The sequence below is a fragment of the Cololabis saira genome, chromosome 4 (genome assembly GCF_033807715.1).
Source record: "Cololabis saira isolate AMF1-May2022 chromosome 4, fColSai1.1, whole genome shotgun sequence".
Lineage (NCBI taxonomy): Eukaryota > Metazoa > Chordata > Actinopteri > Beloniformes > Belonidae > Cololabis > Cololabis saira.
In genome coordinates this window covers 11,112,353-11,132,343 of record NC_084590.1, presented here as the reverse complement: position 1 = coordinate 11,132,343, position 19,991 = coordinate 11,112,353, and the positions used below count along the sequence as shown (strand labels likewise).

The 19,991-nt window shown below is 44.1% G+C and overlaps 1 protein-coding gene across 1 annotated transcript in view; it reads left to right on the top strand.

Moving 5' to 3' along the window:
- LOC133441492 (sodium/calcium exchanger 2-like) overlaps window positions 1-1,517 on the top strand; it is a 201,862-nt gene extending 200,345 nt beyond the window's left edge. Inside the window, exon 16 of the mRNA XM_061718836.1 lies at window positions 695-1,517. Within this exon, the coding sequence (XP_061574820.1) occupies window positions 695-1,071 (377 nt within the window). The 3' untranslated portion in view covers window positions 1,072-1,517. The remainder of the gene's footprint in view (window positions 1-694) is intronic.
- The last annotated feature ends 18,474 nt before the right edge of the window (window positions 1,518-19,991 follow it).

Sequence of the window (19,991 nt, the reverse complement as noted above, 5' to 3'; positions counted from 1 at the left end):
CAACAACAGAAAAACCAGTGTTTGAAAAAGGTGTTTCCATCACTGAAAAAAGATCCTAAGTAAATAAGAGAATAATAAACAAAAATAAGAACTACTATGAAAATGAAAATGGTAAAAAGTAGTTCCTACCTGCAGCGTGTCATTCAGACAAAATCTGAATAATTTAGTTACTTTCCACCGTATTCCTGTTAATGATATAGATTACCACAAATGACTGAAGTATCAAAAGTATCTTCCATTTGAGAATCGATTTTATAGCATACAGATCTGGTATCAGAAGTATCGATATTTCAATATCGATCCACACATCACTAGCTGCAGATCATTTCATGGTTTCTTGCCAACATGCATCAGTACAGTCGAGGTCCAGACGGGATGCTGTTAGGTGACAGCTGGAGGTAGCTGACGGAGAAATCCCCGACGTGTCCGTCACTCTCATAGACGCAGGGCTGTTGGTTCCAGTTTGAACATGTGATTGAAATCCAGACCAGACGATTTTGAGATGTGATTAGAATTACATTTTAAAACAAAAGAAATCCAATTTCATGTGGTTTGTTGCTCAGACCCTGAAGCCCTCGGTGACGTTCACCTGTGTGATTTCACCTGGAGCGCAACGTTCATCTCATTTCCTGACAATGTTCAAGCCTCACAAAAGTCTCCTGACTTACTCTTTCCACCTCTCCTTCTCTCGTAGACACCTTCGCCAGCAAAGTGGCCGCCGTGCAGGATCAGCACGCTGACGCCTCCGTGGGAAACGTCACCGGCAGCAACGCCGTCAACGTGTTCCTGGGGATCGGCGTGGCGTGGTCGGTGGCCGCCATCTACTGGGCCATCAAAGGAGAGACGTTCAGGGTGGACCCGGGGTCGCTGGCCTTCTCCGTCACCCTCTTCACCATCTTCGCTTTCATCTGCATGGCCGTGCTCTTGTTCCGGCGCCGGCCCTCCATCGGCGGGGAGCTCGGCGGCCCCCGGAGTTCCCGCATCCTGACCTGCATGCTGTTCTTTGGCCTGTGGTTCCTCTACATCCTCTTCTCCAGCCTGGAGGCCTACTGCCACATTAAGGGCTTTTAAAGAAAAAGAAAAAAGGACTGGACGAATGCACAGCAACACACACAAGCCTGTATAGTTCCAACCCTCGGTCCATGCAGTCCACGGGTCGCAATGTTCACAAGGGCTCGCTGCAGCCCGGAGGCGTCCTGGTCTTTGGTGCAGGGATGCTAGAATACTTCAGACATGTCCATACACTCTATTTGTACACGTGTAAACACATCACTACAAACACACAGCTGGTGGGTTGATGACGAGCAGAAGCAGGTCTTTGTTAAGGGCGAGAGGAAGGAGAGAAAGTGAGGAGAAGTTTAGTGTTTTTAAATGGTTCTTTAAATGTTTGTTGGACTGGAGGGATCGGGACATGTAGCTGAGACAGAAACGTGTGTCCACCTGGTAAAATTCATCCACAGACTTTACAGCTTCATGTTTTTACTCTGAGAAGGTGGAGCACTGTGTGTTTGTGGGGGGGAAAGGAGTCAAATGTTTACATAAACGATAATAATATGTGTGTTTACTTAAGGAGGTCCTCATATACGTGTGATGTTTGTCTGCTGCAGAGTTTATATGAAGGACGTCCTCCTCCACGCTGTAAATAGTTGAATAAAACCACCTACATGTAACAACAGGGTGCAGAGTTTTCAGGGGACGGGCGGTGACGTCATCACTGCTGACCTGCGCGGACCTGAGGGTCTGAAACGTTTAAGCGTTTGATTTAAGGCTGAAGGGGAAAACAAAAAAACAAACTCTGCCGACCCACGATACATGGAGCATCCAAGTGTCTCACTTTATTGGATGGTTTCCATGGTAACCACAGACGGATGCTTGAGTAATTGTGATGCATGTGAAACCAGACCATCTCCAGAACACACACGCACGCACACACACACACACACACACACACTCCAGCTACTGCAGACGGAGGGCTTCCTCCCTCACTCACCGCACCGACAAACACGCACAGACACCCGGACAAGTCGACAGTGTTAGTTCACCTCACGATGTCACATTGCAAACGCGGTTTCTGTCACTCTTCACAACTCATTTGGCTGCAAACTGTTGGTCTGCAGCACTCTGATGCTTTCAGATGGTAAACAAAGAATGCCTTAAAGGAAAACACGCGCGTCCAGATCTAGTATTGAAGCTTCCAGCTGTACAAACTGCCCAGGCTGCTCTCCGTCCGACGTAACTCGTGCATAGTATTGTTGTATTTCCTTTTAGTCGTGTGCAATACAGGACAGTGGTTCTGCTGACTAATTTAACCCTGAATCCGGACGGAGCCGTCGTGTCTCTTGTGCAGAATGTAATTCATCCCTCCGTCTCTGCTTTGAGCGTCAAATCGCACTATTTGGTACCAGACAGGTTTCAAAACAAATAAATGGTCTTCTGTTTTAATGGAAAAGGGGTTTGTTAGGAGTAAATAGGGTCTGTCTTTTCATTTTAGTCCCGTCAGCAGCAGACTGGAGTCTGGGTACCACTGGCTGCAGAGGACTAACAGCCCTTCTGGGTGTTTGTGATGCTCAGTATTTGCACAGCAAACGCTTGCAAGCTTCTGTTAAATAATATGCTAAAATATGCTAAATAAACAGTTAATAAAAGAAATCGGTCAAGATCGCACAACTAGAAACCGTGAACTTCGTGCGCATTTGCCGTGACATGTCCACACTGACGTTTCATTTTTCAGAGGAAATGTCACAGCAAAAGTGGTGAGAAAAGCTGAACTTTTGGGATATTACAGTTCCGTTAGCTTTTAGGTAAAGCTTGAATCACTGCCTGACATCAGTCACCATAAATATAATTCTCTGAGGGCAAAAAATACAAATAAATATCAAGCAAAAATCATCCATGAGGTTAATACTGTTAAGATTTGATTAGTTTACCCAAACTTACGACACTTTGTAAACTTTCTAGAACCAGTTTTCTATCTTTTCCTTGCAGAAACAGCTACGGCAGACATTTTTGGGGGCTTTCTAGACCACCTTTAGACTAGTACCAGTGTTTAACTCAGATTACACTGCTGCAGAACTTAGTGGATTAGATTTTGATAAACATTTCCCACAGTGATGATGAAACTCCCCTTTAATGGCTCAGTTTCAGAGTGTAAAATAACCAAACACTGCTGCATCTGATTTACTGTCTGCTGACTATTTATCTGTCCTTTTTTTCCTCGTTAGATTAGTTGTATATTTATTTACAGAAGATTATTTAATTAGGGATAAGCTGTGCCGCAGATCCTTGAGGTGAACAGTTTGTAGTTTAGTCCAAGGAGTCTGGTCAATACAGGAAAATGTTCATTGTGTCCTATTTCGCTGCAGTGTTTGTTGCGGCCCTCTATGTGTGTACGTGTGTCTTCATCCGGCACTTTTTCGTGTAAGTAGCATGTTTACAAGAGGAAACGGTGTGGAACATTGCCAGTATAATTGTCAGGAGCGCTGCAGGCTCTGCTGAGCTGTGGCTGGGTGAGAGACTGGACCCCCCATCATCCCCCCCGGCGCTCCCAGCAGGACCCACCCAGAGCAGAACTGTCCACAATGTCCCGACAATGTTCCGTGTTTCCATAAAACTTCTGTACTAACTGTCGGCTCCGGCCTTTGCTGTTCCGTAGCTAGATGCGATGCCTCCCCCGTCCAGCCCCCCACCCAAGCACTTCCTGCAGGGTTCTCTGCACATGCATGATGACCCCCCACCTCTTCCCCGTACGTGTGTTAGCAGCATGGTCTACTGTGATGGACGCCTCCAGGTTTATTCCTACTTTCTAGTCCCAGACACAAGCGTTTCTTTGTGAGATGCAGACATTTATATACATACATATACATATATATATACACCGTATTTTCCGCAAATAAGGCGCACCGCATTATAAGGCGCACTAAATATATGGTAAAATACCGTACTATAGTGGCTGGGGTTGAGTTACGTATCTACCTGATGGAGCTGCGCTACAGGAAATGCTACAAAATCCTACAGCAAATGCAAAAAGAAAAAAAAAACAAGAAAAGTACTGTATTTCAAACTTTATTAACAAAATAAAAACATGCTTTGCTCCGTCTCGTCAAAGTCGCCATCATGCGAGTCAGCGTCGCTGCTGTTGTCTTGAACGTTTGTGACGATTCCTGACGTTTTTAGCGCCATTACTTCGGCGACAAGTAGCTACAATCCTACTGACTACAGTAACAGAAATTGCCGTAATGATCATATATAAGGCGCACTGCCGGTTTTTGAGAAAATTAAAGGCTTTTAGGTGCGCCTTATAGTGCGGAAAATACATACATAATACAATATATATATATATATATATATATATATATAGACATTCACACAAACACTCACAGCTGTAGACTACTGACTTGTTTTGTTACCTTTCATAGGTGTCAAAAGGCCTCCCAGGTCATCCTCATGATTGTTGGCGTCTGATATTTACGTCTGTGTCAGTGTTCTTCCCCTCTCCTCCTCCGATTCCTCCTCCTCCGATTCCTCCTCTTCTTCCTGTTTCCTCCCTCCTTGGTCTTGCTCTTCAGTGTGTCTTTTTGTGAAGTTGTTTCCTGTGATGATGAAAAATTTTCTCTGCCTGAATCTTTGTAGGGGAATTACGACCGACTTGCTACAAATATCATGTGATTAGACATATACATTTATTCAATATTGTAATAAATTAACTGAAGATTATATTTACGTTTTTTATGAAATGCAAAAGAAAATCCTTTTGGGGGTAAAAAAAAAAAGAAATGTTTTTGAAAACAAGGCATGAGGTGTAATGTGTCACTGAAAGAACATGAAAGTCTTTAACAAGTGAAGTTGACCTTAGTTAAATATAGTTTATTTATTTTCAATGTGTAACGTGTCTGAGTCATTATTTCTTCTGCACTGAGTATACACCGTTCAAAGTCAATATGGATAGGAGGAACTGCGCAGTCCTATTTGCCTAAGAGAAAAAGTGTAAAACATAAAAACACCATACAACAACTTACATTTAAAGATGAAAATCCTTCTAAAACATTTTCAATAACTTCTCAAAATCTTTGTTTACATCTGTTTAGAAATATATAATAAATGAGATGATAAGTTTATTTTTTTCACTTTCATACCACCATATGCTGTATATATGCTATAACAAGACACATGAAGATACTGTAGAAAATATGTAGAAAATATGTTCAGACAATCTATGAATGATAATACTATTTTATATATATATAAAGTAAATACATCCAAAATATAGGACAGAACCTTTCATGAAATGTATGAAAACAATAGGCGACACTATGGCTTTATAATATTTCATTTAGTTTTGTCAACAATTCCAAGTCTATTACAACACAAAATGTCTCCAGACACTTTTCCCAGAATATCACCCCTGAGCAAATATTAAATAAATAAATGGCAAGTAAAAAACTCCCCAAGTAGGAGAAACTGTTTAAGACAAACAGTAACAAGAAAAAAATACTTAACTCTTATTGATAAAGCAGTAAGTAATCACTAAAGGACACTTATTGCATTTCAATATCAAGAAATGTAATTGTAGTGTCCTTTTTGCAAACCAAAAAAAGTCACCACCGGTTGCCGGTTTTACTTGTTTGACTCGTGCAATAAATGCAAATGTCCAAAACTTTTATTCTACTCACACTTTGTTTCCAATTTAACAAAATGTGTCCACGCTGTCCAGTTCTGCGTTTCAAGTCTTTACTCCAAAAAAACATACAAATCTTTCCTTTTCATTTACAATACCACACGGTGAAAAAACTGTTTGCTTCCTACTCAGTGACACCTGAGTTCATTCATCACCTTAATTATATAACATTTGACCTTCACAAAAATGGAGAGTGCCCCCACTCCCCCAAGTGGTAGGAGGCTAACCCAAAACAAAACATATCCAAACATAAATCATTCAAACCCAACACAAATGCCTCTTACAATAGTGTGTTTCACACATTTATGTAAAACTATGTAGTCTGAATAAATACATTACATTTAAAGTATTTCAGTTCCCCACAACGCCAACAGATGGCACTAAAGCTCAAATGTTCAATTTGACCGAATCAGGTCATGTAAAGTTCAAGACGCTGAAGAATTTGTAAGTCAGTCCAAAGATAATTAATTAGTAACTATTCTGATAATGATCGACTTCATACATTTTCCATAAATTGTATCAGACAAACATACATATATATTTACACGAAAAAAGGTGAGTCCATCCCTGAATAGATTAGATTTTTATTTACTTAGGATTTACTTATAAAAACGATGAAGTGTGGAAAAAGTCTCATGATGCAAGAGTATGCAGTGAGATGCACATCACTGCTAAACTCAGACAGCACTCCCTGTGTTAGTTATTGAGGATTATGGGTAAAAAATGTAATAAGTTTATAAGTGCTGTCGAGATCATTTAATTACTATCACAGAGGTTTATATTCTGACACTTCACAGTCCCTAAGTTTGTCTAAACTAAAAAAAAGCCCACTCAATTATAACAAATGGCCCATTCCCCCCAAAGTCAACGAAACCCATTTTAAATTGATCAATAAAATGTATCCAACTGCTGAATTTTTGAGACAAAGATTTAAATTTGAAGTTGACCCCTGTGCTTTTTGTAATGAATCTGAAGAATCACTTGATGATATGTTTGTATTGTGTCCTGTCTCACAAACTTTTTGGCTTGAAATTAGAAATTGGCTATCTTTAAAAATAAACGACATCCCAAAATTAGAAATCTCAAATATTATTTTTTACATAGATACAATTGACAAATCAGTGACTCTCTTGGTTGATGTCATTCTTTTACTGGCTAAATATCATAAACTGCACACTGTTGTAAGCGGAGAAAAATGAAGCCCTCTTTCTTCCGATGTTTTTTAAATGATTTCAAATGTTTTTTTGTCTCTACAAAAAGAATTAAGTCAAATAACTTCAAAAGGATTATTAGCTGACATATCAAAGTATCTTTTATTTTAATCTCTTTCTGAAATGTCGATGCTATTTGCCTTAAAATGCCTTACTGTTTTTGTTATTAGTTTTATTTATGTTTACCTTACAAACACAATAGTAAGGGAAGCGTCTGAAAATCTGGGAACTAAATCGTTACCAAGAAATCTCTTCACCAATGTGTTTCTAAAGGTGTCTAATAACATGTCCTAAAAAGTTGAAATTCAACTCCTAAAATAAAAAACATAAAAAACTGCACAAAGTCAGGGTACCAATAACCGATTTTAGAAAAATCGAAAATGCTTAATTTGGCCTTAATTAACTTGTGAGGCGTCAAACTAGGGTTTTTTTTATGATTCTGAGTTCATTTATAGCATTTGTTTTTCACTACAACCATTCCTTAGTGGAAAAACTGCCACACCCTTTTTTGCATTTACATAAGATTGCATTTATTTCTATTCGTTTCACATTAGTCAGAGCAAACATTGATCCGCCTTGTGGAATGCTTTATGAGTCAATGTCTGAGTATTCCTCACCAATGCCATCAACATGAATAGCATTCTTGCAGGTAATGCCTTGACAGACTCCACAAGCTGAGATGCACTTGACGCTATTCTTCTTGCAGCTGCATCGCTGGCTGCTGCAATCTCCATGGCAATTGCAGCTTGTGAACTGGAGCAGCTCTTCAGGAGCCATGGGGTCTAGAGTTGGAACTGGCTCATAACCATGAACACCTATTGTCCATCCATAGTCACTGGGGTCCAGAGACATGCTCTGTAGAAGGAGCCAGTCCCGAGTCTGTAGGTAGCACGGAGCGAATGCTGTGCTGCTGCACCCTCTGTTGGAGGTAGAGTCTCCGGTTTGATCAGCCCAGCCGCTGCCTTACGTGAGAAGATGTTGTATCGAACTTCACCCGGAGTAGTACCTGGTCCATAGTAGATGTAGTGGAAGATCGCAGTACCAGCCTGAATCACTGCATCCCTGGTAGCTCGTATGTCCAGGAAGATGTCCATATGTTCATCTATGTCCCCTGCACAAAACCTACAAAAGAAAGCACTTGAAGTTTCGTTTCATATCTTTCAATATACAAATATTTCATCATGATATAATTATTAATAGTAGTAATAGTATCATTACCTGTCAAGCAGAGTTGTTTTCCCATGGCCAGCAATAGCAGAGACCGTATCACACCCAGTGAAGGCGTGACAAAAGACCAGGTAGCGTCTCTTTTTTTCAGAGAGAGCTTCTCGAATCCTCCTGACATTATTCAATGTCGTGAAGAAAATAGAATATATGCAATGCATGTTCAACTATGTGAAAATATATAAATAATGTCAACACTCTTACTTTTAAAGTAGTCATAGCTAATGAAAGTAATATACTTTGCATGTACACACAAATGTTACTGACCTCAACAGAGCCATCTGTAGCAGTAGCCAATGCCTCTCTCACAATTAAAGTGTCAGCGTCATTGTCACTCTGCACAACGGTGATGCTAAGCTTGCGGAATGTTGAAGAGAGGAGGTGAATGAGCTCACTCTTATTATGGCTGTTGTCCAAGAACTTTGCTCTTGGTGTCCAGTGTATCAGATCCGGTCGAATCTGGAGATCACAGCATGACTTCTTGGTACGTCGGATGTGGTCATGTTATGGCTAGTGAGTGTGACCCAAGCGCACAGCAATGAGGAGCCGTAAGTTTGGTGAAGCCCGTGGGCGTATTTATTTAAGAGGCCAAAAGCAGTGATGAGGAAGTTGGAGTGGGGTCCGCAGGTGACCGCAGCTCAGCGTAGAAATCCAGAGAACTGAGAAGAAGAGAAGAACGGGGTCAGTGGTGAAAAAACCACAGCAGGAGAAAAACAAAGGCTGCAACTGCATGAAGCTAACAGCTAGCAATAGCTGTGAGGCTAAATAGTTCTGCTACAACTTTAGAGAGCTAAACTGTAGGCTGGCCTGTAGTACTTTACCATACGTGTAGACAGGTGAAGCTCTGGCGAGGAATGAAGTGCAGACTGGGTCTTTATACTGGCAGTGGTTGATTGTAGATTGGCAGGCTGGTGTGAAGATTGGTGAGGGACATCAGGTGTGCTGGGCTGAGCCATGGAGCAATCAGTGAGGGGGGAGGGGTGGATGTGAAGGTGAAGAGGAGCGAGCCGTAACAGGACCCCCCCTCCGAGGGGCGCCACCTGGCGACCGTCCGGGAGCGTTGGGGTTAGCCCGGTAGAAGTCCCGCAGAAGAGAGGGATCCATGATGAGCTTCCTGGAGATCCAGCAGCGTTCTTCTGGGCCGTAACCCACCCAATCCGCCAGGTACTGGAACCCACGACCCCGCCGCCGCACCTTCAGCAGCCCTCTAACAGTCCACTGGGGATGACCGTCGACCATCTGAGGAGGCGGAGGGGCTGGGGCGGAGGGCATGAGAGGGCTTGAGGAGACAGGCTTGACCTTGGACACATGAAACACGGGATGCACATGCTTCATGGAGACCGGAAGCTTGAGACGCACAGCCGCTGGACTCAGGACGTGGTCAATCTCGAAGGGACCGACATACCGCGGAGCCAGCTTCCTGGAGGATACCTGGAGCGGTAGATCGGCGGAGGAGAGGTAGACCTGTTGTCCGGCCTGGTACACCGGTGCCGGAGTGCGGCGACGGTTGGCCCCACGGCAGGAGCGCTTATTGGAGCGTACCAAGGCAGCGCGAACCTCCTTCCACACCCGCCGACATCGCCGGAAGTTGGCCTGGACAGAGGGGACAGAGGCCTCAGACTCCTGGAGAGAGAAGAGTGGGGGTTGGTAACCAAGTGATGCTTCAAATGGAGACGTCCCAGTGGCGGAGCAGGTCAGGGTGTTGATAGAGTATTCCACCCAGGGTAGATCCTTGCTCCAGGAGGTGGGATGGAGAGCAGAGACGCAGAGAAGGGCAGACTCCAAACTCTGGTTGGTCCGTTCCGCCTGGCCATTGGTCTGTGGGTGGTACCCTGAGGAGAGGCTTACAGTGGCGCCGATCTCCCTACAGAAGGCTCGCCAGACCTGGGATGTGAATTGGGGCCCCCGGTCAGAAACAATGTCACTGGGAAGTCCATGGAGCCGGAATACATGCTGGGTGAGGAGTTCAGCCGTCTCAGCCGAGGACGGGAGCTTAGGAAGTGCTACCAAGTGAACAGCCTTGGAAAACCGGTCCACTACGGTGAGAATGACGGTGTTTCCATGGGAAGGGGGAAACCCGGACACGAAGTCCAAGGAGATGTGAGACCAAGGACGACTGGGCACAGGAAGAGGACGTAGAAGTCCAGCTGGTGGCTGATGTGACGCCTTGGCTCTGGAGCAGGTGGCACAGGCAGCGACAAACTCCCGGACGTCAGCTCTCATGGACGGCCACCAAAACCGCCGGCTCAGGAAGGAGAGGGTCCGTTGGAATCCGGGATGGCAAGCAAACTTGCTGGTATGGCCCCACAGAAGCACTTGAGACCGCACCGACTGGGGAACGAAGAGGCGGTGAGGAGGACAGTTGTCCGGCCCGGGTTCAGCATGTTGGGCCCGTTTGACCTCTGCCTCGATGTTCATTGTGACCACCCCTATGACACGAGAAGCAGGGATAATGGGCTCAGGCTCGGACGAGGACTTCTCAGGTGCGTGGAGTCGGGACAAAGCGTCAGCCTTAGTGTTACTGGAGCCAGGTCTGTAGGTAAGGATATAGTTGAACCTATCCAGGAACTGTGCCCATCTTGCCTGACGAGAGTTAAGGCGCTTGGCAGCCCGGATGAAGGTTAGATTCTTGTGATCAGACCAGACAACTGTGGGCTCCTCCACACCCTCAAGCCAGTGGCGCCATTCCTCAAAGGCTGCCACCGCGGCTAGCAGCTCTCTATTCCCGATATCGTAGTTCTCCCCTGCTGAACTAAACCGACGGGAGAAGAAAGCACAGGGGTGTAGCTTCTGGTCCTTTGCTGACCGTTGGGACAAGACAGCCCCTATGCCTACCTCTGAAGCGTCTACCTCCACTATGAAAGGCCTGGAGGGGTCAGGATGGAGGAGGACTGGGGCTGTGGTGAAGTGCTTCTTGAGGGCAGCAAAGGCGGCGTCGGCAGAAGGTGTCCAGATATAGGGACGTTGAGTAGAGGTGAGTTGAGTAAGGGGGGCAGCTATGCGGCTGTAGTTCCGAATAAAACGGCGATAGAAGTTAGCAAATCCTAGGAAACCTTGGAGCTGTCTGCGGGAGGTGGGTTGAGGCCAGTCGACGACTGCTTGAACCTTGCGGGGGTCAGGACGAATGCAGCCATCCTCAACAATGAGTCCTAGGAACTCCACAGAAGGTGAGTGAAAGACACACTTCTCAGCCTTAATGAAAAGGCGGTTCTCCAAGAGGCGTTGGATGACCATGCGGACATGCTGGACATGTTCCTGGAGGCCCCGGGAGAACACAAGGATGTCATCCAGGTAGAGGACCACGAATACCTCTAGCATGTCCCTGAGCACGTCATTCATAAGAGCCTGGAAGACTGCGGGTGCGTTGGTGAGTCCAAAGGGCATGACCAAATATTCGTAGTGTCCACGGGGGGTTTTGAAGGCGGTCTTCCACTCATCCCCCTCACGGATACGCACAAGGTGGTACGCATTCCGGAGGTCCAACTTGGTGAAGATGGTAGCACCAACGAGGGGTTCGAAGTTGGAGCTCATGAGGGGGAGAGGGTATTTGTTCTTGATGGTGATGTTGTTGAGCTGTCGGTAGTCTATGCAGGGCCTCAGATCCCCACCCTTCTTCTTGACGAAAAAGAACCCTGCTCCCACCGGAGATGTGGAAGGGCGAATAAGACCCTCAGCCAGACAGTCATTTATGTAACGGTCCATAGCCGCCTTCTCAGGTAGAGAGAGATTGTAGAGGCGACTCACTGGAAGTTGGGCGTCAGGACGGAGCTCAATGGCACAGTCGTAAGGTCGGTGGGGAGGAAGGGTGCAGGCGCGTTCCTTACTGAAGGCCACTGCCAAGTCGTGGTACTCAGCGGGAACCTTGGTGAGATCAGGAGGAACAGGACTGGGCCGCTTAACCGGGGAAGGCGTCTGGGCGGACCGAAGGCAGCGGGCATGGCAGGGAATGCTCCAGCTGAGAATGCGGCCCGAGCTCCAACAGACGTGAGGGGTGTGGAGCTCCAGCCAAGGTCTGCCTAAGATGAGTGGCATATCAGGAGAGTTGATAATGTAGGGGCGGATGTTTTCCACGTGGTTACCAGAGACCGTGAGGGTGAGTGAGTCGCACCGGTGGGTGACGGGCCCCATAGGGTGTCCATCCAAAGCGAATGCTGAGAGTGACCTCTCCAGAGGTGCAATGGGGAGACCCACCTCCATGGCGTAGCGATGGTCAATAAAGCTCTCATCAGCCCCAGAGTCGATCAGCGCCGGAGTGGTGAGCGTCCCTCCCTGCCAGGCAAGAGTGACAATGAACCTGGCCTTACTGGAGAGGGACTGGGGGTTAAACAAGCGGCTCACTCGGAACCCCCGAGCGGGTGAGCCCTGTCTTTTGACTGCCAAGCTGAGGAGGCTCTGGAAGACAGGATTGGGCATGAGTCAACAGCGTGAGCGGAGCTAGCACAATACATGCAGAGCCCCTGTAGTCTCCGGTGCTCACGTTCTGCAGGAGTCAAGCGAGCTCGTCCCAACTGCATAGGCTCCTCTTCAGCAGCAGAAGTTGAAGAAGTTGAAGTTGAAGGGGAGACCTGGACAGGCCGATCAAGGCTGACCGGAGGCGGAGCGAGTGGCCTGGATACATTACGACTGTGGTGAGCCCTCTCTCGCTTGCGCTCCCGGTGACGTTCATCAAGAGAAATGGAGAGGGAGATAAGCTCGTTCAAGGTACTAGGCCTCTCTCTACCGGCTAAGGCGTCCTTCACAGGCTCTGCCAAGCCCCGCCGGAAAGCACTGAATAATGCGGCCTCGTTCCATTTGCAGCGAGCTGCAAGGATGCGAAACTCTGTGGCATACTCTGCCACAGAGACAGAACCCTGCTGGAGGGCGGAAAGAGCTGAATCGGCATCCTGCCCATGGACATCATGATCGAAAACAGTCTTAAATTCCTCAATAAAGGCTGCATAGTCTTGCATATAGGGTGCAGAGCCCTCCCGACTAGCCATAACCCACCGACGAGCCTGCCCCGTGGTCAGATTAGCAATGTAAGCTATGCGAGCAGTGGCAGTGGAATACATGCTAGGTTGTAGATCAAAAACGTACTCGCACTGCATTATGAACTCCCGACAGAGAGCGAATGACCCATCGTAGAGAGCCGGAGCAACAAGATGGGGCTCCCGTGGTGGAGGCGTGTCTGGCTCAGGGACTAAGTTGGGCCTGGGCGCTGGAATCGGAGGAGCTGAGGGCGGAGCGGTCTGTGCTATGAGAGCGGCGACCTGGTCAGTGAGGGCCTGGACTGAGGTGGCGAGACGGCTGACCTGGGTCTGCTGGGAAGAGGCCTGGGCCTGCTGAGCACTTGAAACCGCTTGGAGATCAGTCCTCATGTTTGCAATGACCGTAGAGGCCTCGGATAGCAGACGAGAGTGTTGAGCCAATATGGCCTCCTGGGCCTGAAGCGGGGTCAAGGGCGGAGTCCTATCCGTCATGCTGGCTGGGTCAGTTTGGCCAGAGCTTACTGTTATGGCTAGTGAGTGTGACCCAAGCGCACAGCAATGAGGAGCCGTAAGTTTGGTGAAGCCCGTGGGCGTATTTATTTAAGAGGCCAAAAGCAGTGATGAGGAAGTTGGAGTGGGGTGTGGGCTCCGCAGGTGACCGCAGCTCAGCGTAGAAATCCAGAGAACTGAGGAGAAGAGAAGAACGGGGTCAGTGGTGAAAAAACCACAGCAGGAGAAAAACAAAGGCTGCAACTGCATGAAGCTAACAGCTAGCAATAGCTGTGAGGCTAAATAGTTCTGCTACAACTTTAGAGAGCTAAACTGTAGGCTGGCCTGTAGTACTTTACCATACGTGTAGACAGGTGAAGCTCTGGCGAGGAATGAAGTGCAGACTGGGTCTTTATACTGGCAGTGGTTGATTGTAGATTGGCAGGCTGGTGTGAAGATTGGTGAGGGACATCAGGTGTGCTGGGCTGAGCCATGGAGCAATCAGTGAGGGGGGAGGGGTGGATGTGAAGGTGAAGAGGAGCGAGCCGTAACAGGTCATGATCTTTTTCTGTTATAGCGATCAAAGACCACAATGATCTTTTGACAGTTACGGCCAAGATGCTGCAGGTAGCTTAGGTAACTGTTGGCAATCTCCTGCCAAGTATGGCACTTCACCATGTAAAGAAGCCACCCACCATCAACCACCAAAGTGGAGCAGGGTTGTTTAGTGAGGTCAAGTGGATCAGTCAACTCCTTCAGGCTAGATTTGGAAAAGCCTGGTTTGTTTGATTGTTCATTTTATGATCTCTGTTGCTGAAAAGAGACAATGGGACAGGAGTCTGCTCATACTTCAAGCTTGTCTCAAACGTCATATCCCGTTGGGCAAAAATGATTATTGTTGATCTTTGATCCATTGTTGATGTCGCTGACTGTCCATCCAGTTTCTTCTGCATCTCTCTCCCTACTTCAGCTGCTCTCTCAACATTGACTGGGTCATCTGCTGTGCTTGTGAATCCTGTAGAGAAAGATACAAGCATCTCTTTGTTGCGTCCGTGGTCAAATGGGTTGTTCTCCTCAAACCATTGGAGGGCAAGTTTAACTGCTTCTGCATCACGCTTCACCTGGGTTTTCCCAAGGTCTCTGTGGAGTGGAGCATGTTGGTTTACACCTTCCTCCATATAATTGTTGATATTAGAGAAGTGGCTAAGTGTGAGCACCCAGCACTTGTGGCCAGAATCACTGCTTCTCTTCCTCCCTCTGCTCAGTCCAACTTCTGATTTGGCCGCCTTCATTAAGGTCTGCTCAATGCAGATGTCACATCAGTATAGAAAATCAGAATAGAAATCAAAGGGACACTCTTTTGAAGAAAAAAGCAGATTAAAACAGAATTGTTAAACATAGAGTTTAGTGAATCTTATCTTAATGTTGTCTTAGTAATGACAACATTTAGCTTACATAAGTTCTAACCTTACAATCAATGTAGTTAAAGGAGCATGAGGCAGGATTGAGGCAGGATTTATGAAAAAAATTTGTATACGTTTTAAGTTTTCTAGTAATAATGTCAGATGAAGCGTTCCAAACCAAAAAGAATGAGCCCTCTAGTGTATCTCTCTGTTGCCTTGAACAGGCTGTGTGCTGCAAAATGTGCTGCAATTGTGGGGCCCAATTTCCCGCGCTGTCCTGTGGATGTGACGTCACATGACGCTGCATGTGCGTTCTCCCCGTTCTCCCGTGTCGGCTTCACTGTTGGCTGCAGTACCCCCAACGGCCGTCGTGGCGAAGGGTGGCGCTAGAGAGTCTCATTTCTTAAAAGGAGCCTCATGCTACTTTAAGTGAAACATTTCAAATTGATAGAGAAAGATTTCAATAATACTTATGTACCTGATGTTAAAAGCAGTATATTATGTCCATCCATGATCAACAAAGAAAAGGGATGCAAATGGATCCAGCATGTTTGGTCCTAATGTTAACTCAAAACGTCCTCACGTTGAATGCAAAAACAACTACAGCAACCATCACTAAACTCTGACTTGGCCTATTCATCATGTCAAACAATAAAGAATAAACTATTATCTTTTTTTATTTTTTTACATATGCTATGTGTGAGTGGGGGGCATTGCCGGGATGAACGATGACCTGGGAAAGTGGGTGTGGCCGTTTTTCCACCAGGGAGTGGTCTTGGTGAAAAATAAATACTTGCAATGAACTCAGAATATTGAAAAACCCCTATTTTGACCCTTCGCAAGTTACTTAAGGCCAAATTAAGCATTTTCAAATTTTCGAAAATCGGTTGTTGGTACCCTGACTTAGTGCAGTTTTTTACGAGGTTTCCCCCAGGAGTTGAATTTCAACTTTTTAGGACATGTTATTAGACACCTTTAGAAACACATTGGTGAAGAGATTTATTGGTAACAATTTAGTTCCCAGATTTGCCAAATATTCCATAAAATGACCTTACTAATAAAAAAATAAAGATACAAAAAAGGTAAAAATAAAAATAAAAAGGGCCATAAAAGAGAATTATAGGGATAGAAGGAAAGGTGTTGTGTAATATTGCACAAAGTTATTGCACTGTCCTGGTTATTGCACACTGACTGACCCCCCACAGTCCCTGTACAATGTTGATGTAAAGCACTTTGAATTACCTTGTGTTGAATTGTGCTATACAAATAAACTTGCCTTGCCTTGACTTGGCTTGTTTGTGTGTATGTCTCTTGTTCATGATACCTCCCAAAATATGTTCTATTTTCTTATATTGTATTTCCTCTACAAGCAGTTTGTATAAATGTGTGTTTTGTTTATAAATAGTATTCAATAGTATTCAAAAAAAAAACTTTGATAAGCACGTGAAAAATAAGAAAAATAAGAATAATTAGTAACTATTCTGATAATGATCGACTTCATACATTTTCCATAAATGTATCGGACTAAATACGACTTCACACAATCAACGCACTTTAAAATACAGAGGACCATCCCTATGGAACAATTTACCTACATCACTAAAATCAATATCTTCACTGGCTTTGTTCAAAAAACACTTGAAAAAAATCATTCTTTAGTTAAGATCAGAAACGCTTCTGGAGTTGTTAAATTGTACTTCTTTTCATGCAATTATCCTACATCTTCATCATTTTTCCTATTCTTCAGTATTGTTTTTCTTTTTCATGCTAAATTGTCTTTTTCTGTTTTATATTATGCATTTCTATATTGTGTTTTTGCTTTGAAGTCAGCTGCTACTACTGCTGCTGTTACTGCTGTTGCTATTGTTGTTATGTTTGTTTTATAAAGGGGAGGCATTTTCATAAGCCTTTTTGGCTTCCACTTCTCCTGCACAATTTGACCATTGTTTTTACTGTTTGTACGGGTTCTGTTTTATGTTCAAATAAACTAAACTAAACATACAGGACTGTCTCAGAAAATTTGAATATTGTGATAAAGTCCTTTATTTTCTGTAATGCAAAAATGTCATACATTCTGGATTCATTACAAATCAACTGAAATATTGCAAGCCTTTTATTATTTTAATATTGCTGATCATGGCTTACAGCTTAAGAAAACTCAAATATTCTATCTAAAAAAATTAGAATATTCTGGGAATCTTAATCTTAAATTGTAAGCCATAATCAGCACTATTAAAATCAGTTTCAGTTTCAGTTTATTTAAAAAAGGACAGTACACATTAATCAACATTACTGTAAATGCGCCAGTTTTAGCCAACTGGCTAATTCGCAACTGTAGTCCTTTTTTGCAAGATGTTATAAACCATTACACCTAAAACAGAAGCATCAAAAGTAAAACACAATATTTACAACACAATCCAAAATAATAGTATAAACAATAATACAATACACAATTAACTGATTACATGTGGTCACATGTTTGATTTGTTAATAGCCAGGTCTTAAGTTTTTTGTAAAGGTGTGGTAGGTAGCAAAGTATCTCATATCAGTTGGTTTGATGTTCCAAAACTGAGTGGCTCTGACTGAAAAACAGGATTGACTGAAGGAGCTGGACCTAAACGGCACAGTACAGTCCCCCCTCTGGGAAGATCTTGTGGAACTGTTATGTTTTTTGTTTGACAAAAGTACTGAGAGGTGGAGGGGCCTTACCATTTAAAATTTTAAACAGTAGGCAGGCATCAGTGAATTTTGTCAGGTTTTCCTAGCTGAGGATTCTGTACTTGCTGAGGATGTAACAGTGGTGGTAAGTGTACGGTTTTCGGTCCAGCACCTTGAGAGTCTGCTTGTACAGAGAGAGAATGGGTTTCATGGTTGTGTTTTTTGCATGGGTCCAGCTAGTCATACAGTACATGAGATGGGAGATGATCATTGCGTTCATATAGAGAATCGCAGCAGTAGATGTTAAGCAATTCCTCATGTATCTGAAATTTGACAAGTTGTATCTGGTAGTCTGTATTACTCTTTTTACCAGCTTTTTGAAAGATAGTGTAGAGTCAAAGATAATGCCAAGATATTTAAAATGCGAGACTATTTGGATTGGCTCTCCAGCAACAAACACTCCAGGATTACCAGCAGAGGTGGACAGAGTACTCGACCCCAGTACTTGAGTAAGAGTACAAATACTACTGGTCAAAATTTACTCCGTTACAAGTAAAAGTAGCTCAGTCAAAATATTACTCGAGTAAGAGTAGAAAAGTACTTGCTTTTAAAGGTACTTAAGTATCCAAAAGTAAATGCTTTTAAATTTACTTTAAGTAAGAGTAAGAGTAAATTTCTCATTTTCCACATCAGTAAATTACTATATTTTTTCTAAATTAATTTAAGTTGTAAAGTTTAAGTTGTAAATGTCTGTGGTTTGTCTGTGCCCTCGTTTTTTACTCGGTCGAACTCAAACATTGAGTTAAGATACGGCCAAGGATTTTGTGAAAGTCCCTGCTCCGAGTCCGGCTCATTATCAGACTCAGACGACTCAGCGGATTGTCTTTCTTCTCCTGACGCAGGCGTAGCCATTGTTGCGGCTCTGTCTTGACTTGTTGCAGCTCTGTCTTGACAAACGCAGGCTACTTTGGCGGTATCGTTTTGAGGAGGCTTGACGTATTTCCGCTTTACGTACATCCCAGTGGAGAGCGTGCACTGTGATAGGTCTCCTCCTTTGACAAAAACAGCTTGTGTCCAATAGGATTTTAGGGAAGAACAAAAAAGAGCAGACCTGAAAGTAACGAGTACTTTTTAGCCTTCCTAGAAATTTACTCGAGTAAAAGTAAAAATATTTGTCTTGGAAATGTATTCAAGTAAGAGTAATAAGTACCAAAGAAATCTAATACTCAAGTAAAGTACAAATCCTCTGGATATGTACTTAAGTACAGTACTCAAGTAAATTTACTCCGTTACTGTCCACCACTGATTACCAGATGTTGAATTTGATATTGTGAAGTACATACAAACTGTCTTCTGCACATTAAGACACAGTTGAGACTCTGTAAGCCAGTTGCTGACATTCACCATTGCAGCGTTTAGTTTAACAGCTGCCAGTTCTTTCGTTTTTGCATGAATATAGATAACAGTGTAATCAGCATACATTTGAACTTCACACTCTGTGCAAACAGATGGAAGATCATTTATAAATAAACTGAATAGGAGAGGCCCGAAGATGGATCCCTGGGGCACACCCATTTCATTGCTCAGAAAGGGTGATGTTTCACCTCTGACCCTAACACATTGAATTCTATCAGCAAGACAAGACTTAACCCACTTCAGTGCGCCAATGGAGAAATTATAGTTAGCAAGTTTGCAAAGGAGTATCTGGTGACTAACAGTGTCAAATGCCTTCTTAAAATCTAAGAATATGGCACCGACAACACCTCTTTTGTCCATCTTTTGTTTGATATTCTCTAGGAAGAAGCAGTTGGCTGTCTCGGTGGAGTGGTTGGTCCGAAAGCCAAACTGCATTGGGTGCAGAGTGTACGGGCTACTATTAATATGGGAGATTAGCTGTTCAACAATGCATTTTTCAGCAACTTTGGAGATAACAGGCAAGATACTGATTGGCCTATAATTACTCACTAAACTTGAGTCTCCTGATTTAAAGACTGGTACAACAATGGCTGACTTCCAGCCATTAGGATATTTATCTTCTTTAATAGAGGCATTCACTATTTTTGTTAATGGTTCAGTGAATGTATCTACATTCCTTTTTAGAAAAAGTGTGTCCAGACCAAATACATATTTAGACTTAGAGCTTTTGAGGGATTTCAGAATTTTGCTAACTTGGGCTTCAGTGACCTCCATCAAAGAAAACACTGGCTGGGAATCATCTATCGGACGTGAAATTAGCGGTCCTGTTTGACTGGTGGGCACCGTCATCTTAACAGAGTTCACAAAATAAGAGTTGAAAAGAGTTGCAATTTGTATTGGTTCTTTAATCAAGGAGCCATTCTCTTTCATTTCAAGCTGTTTTGTTGAT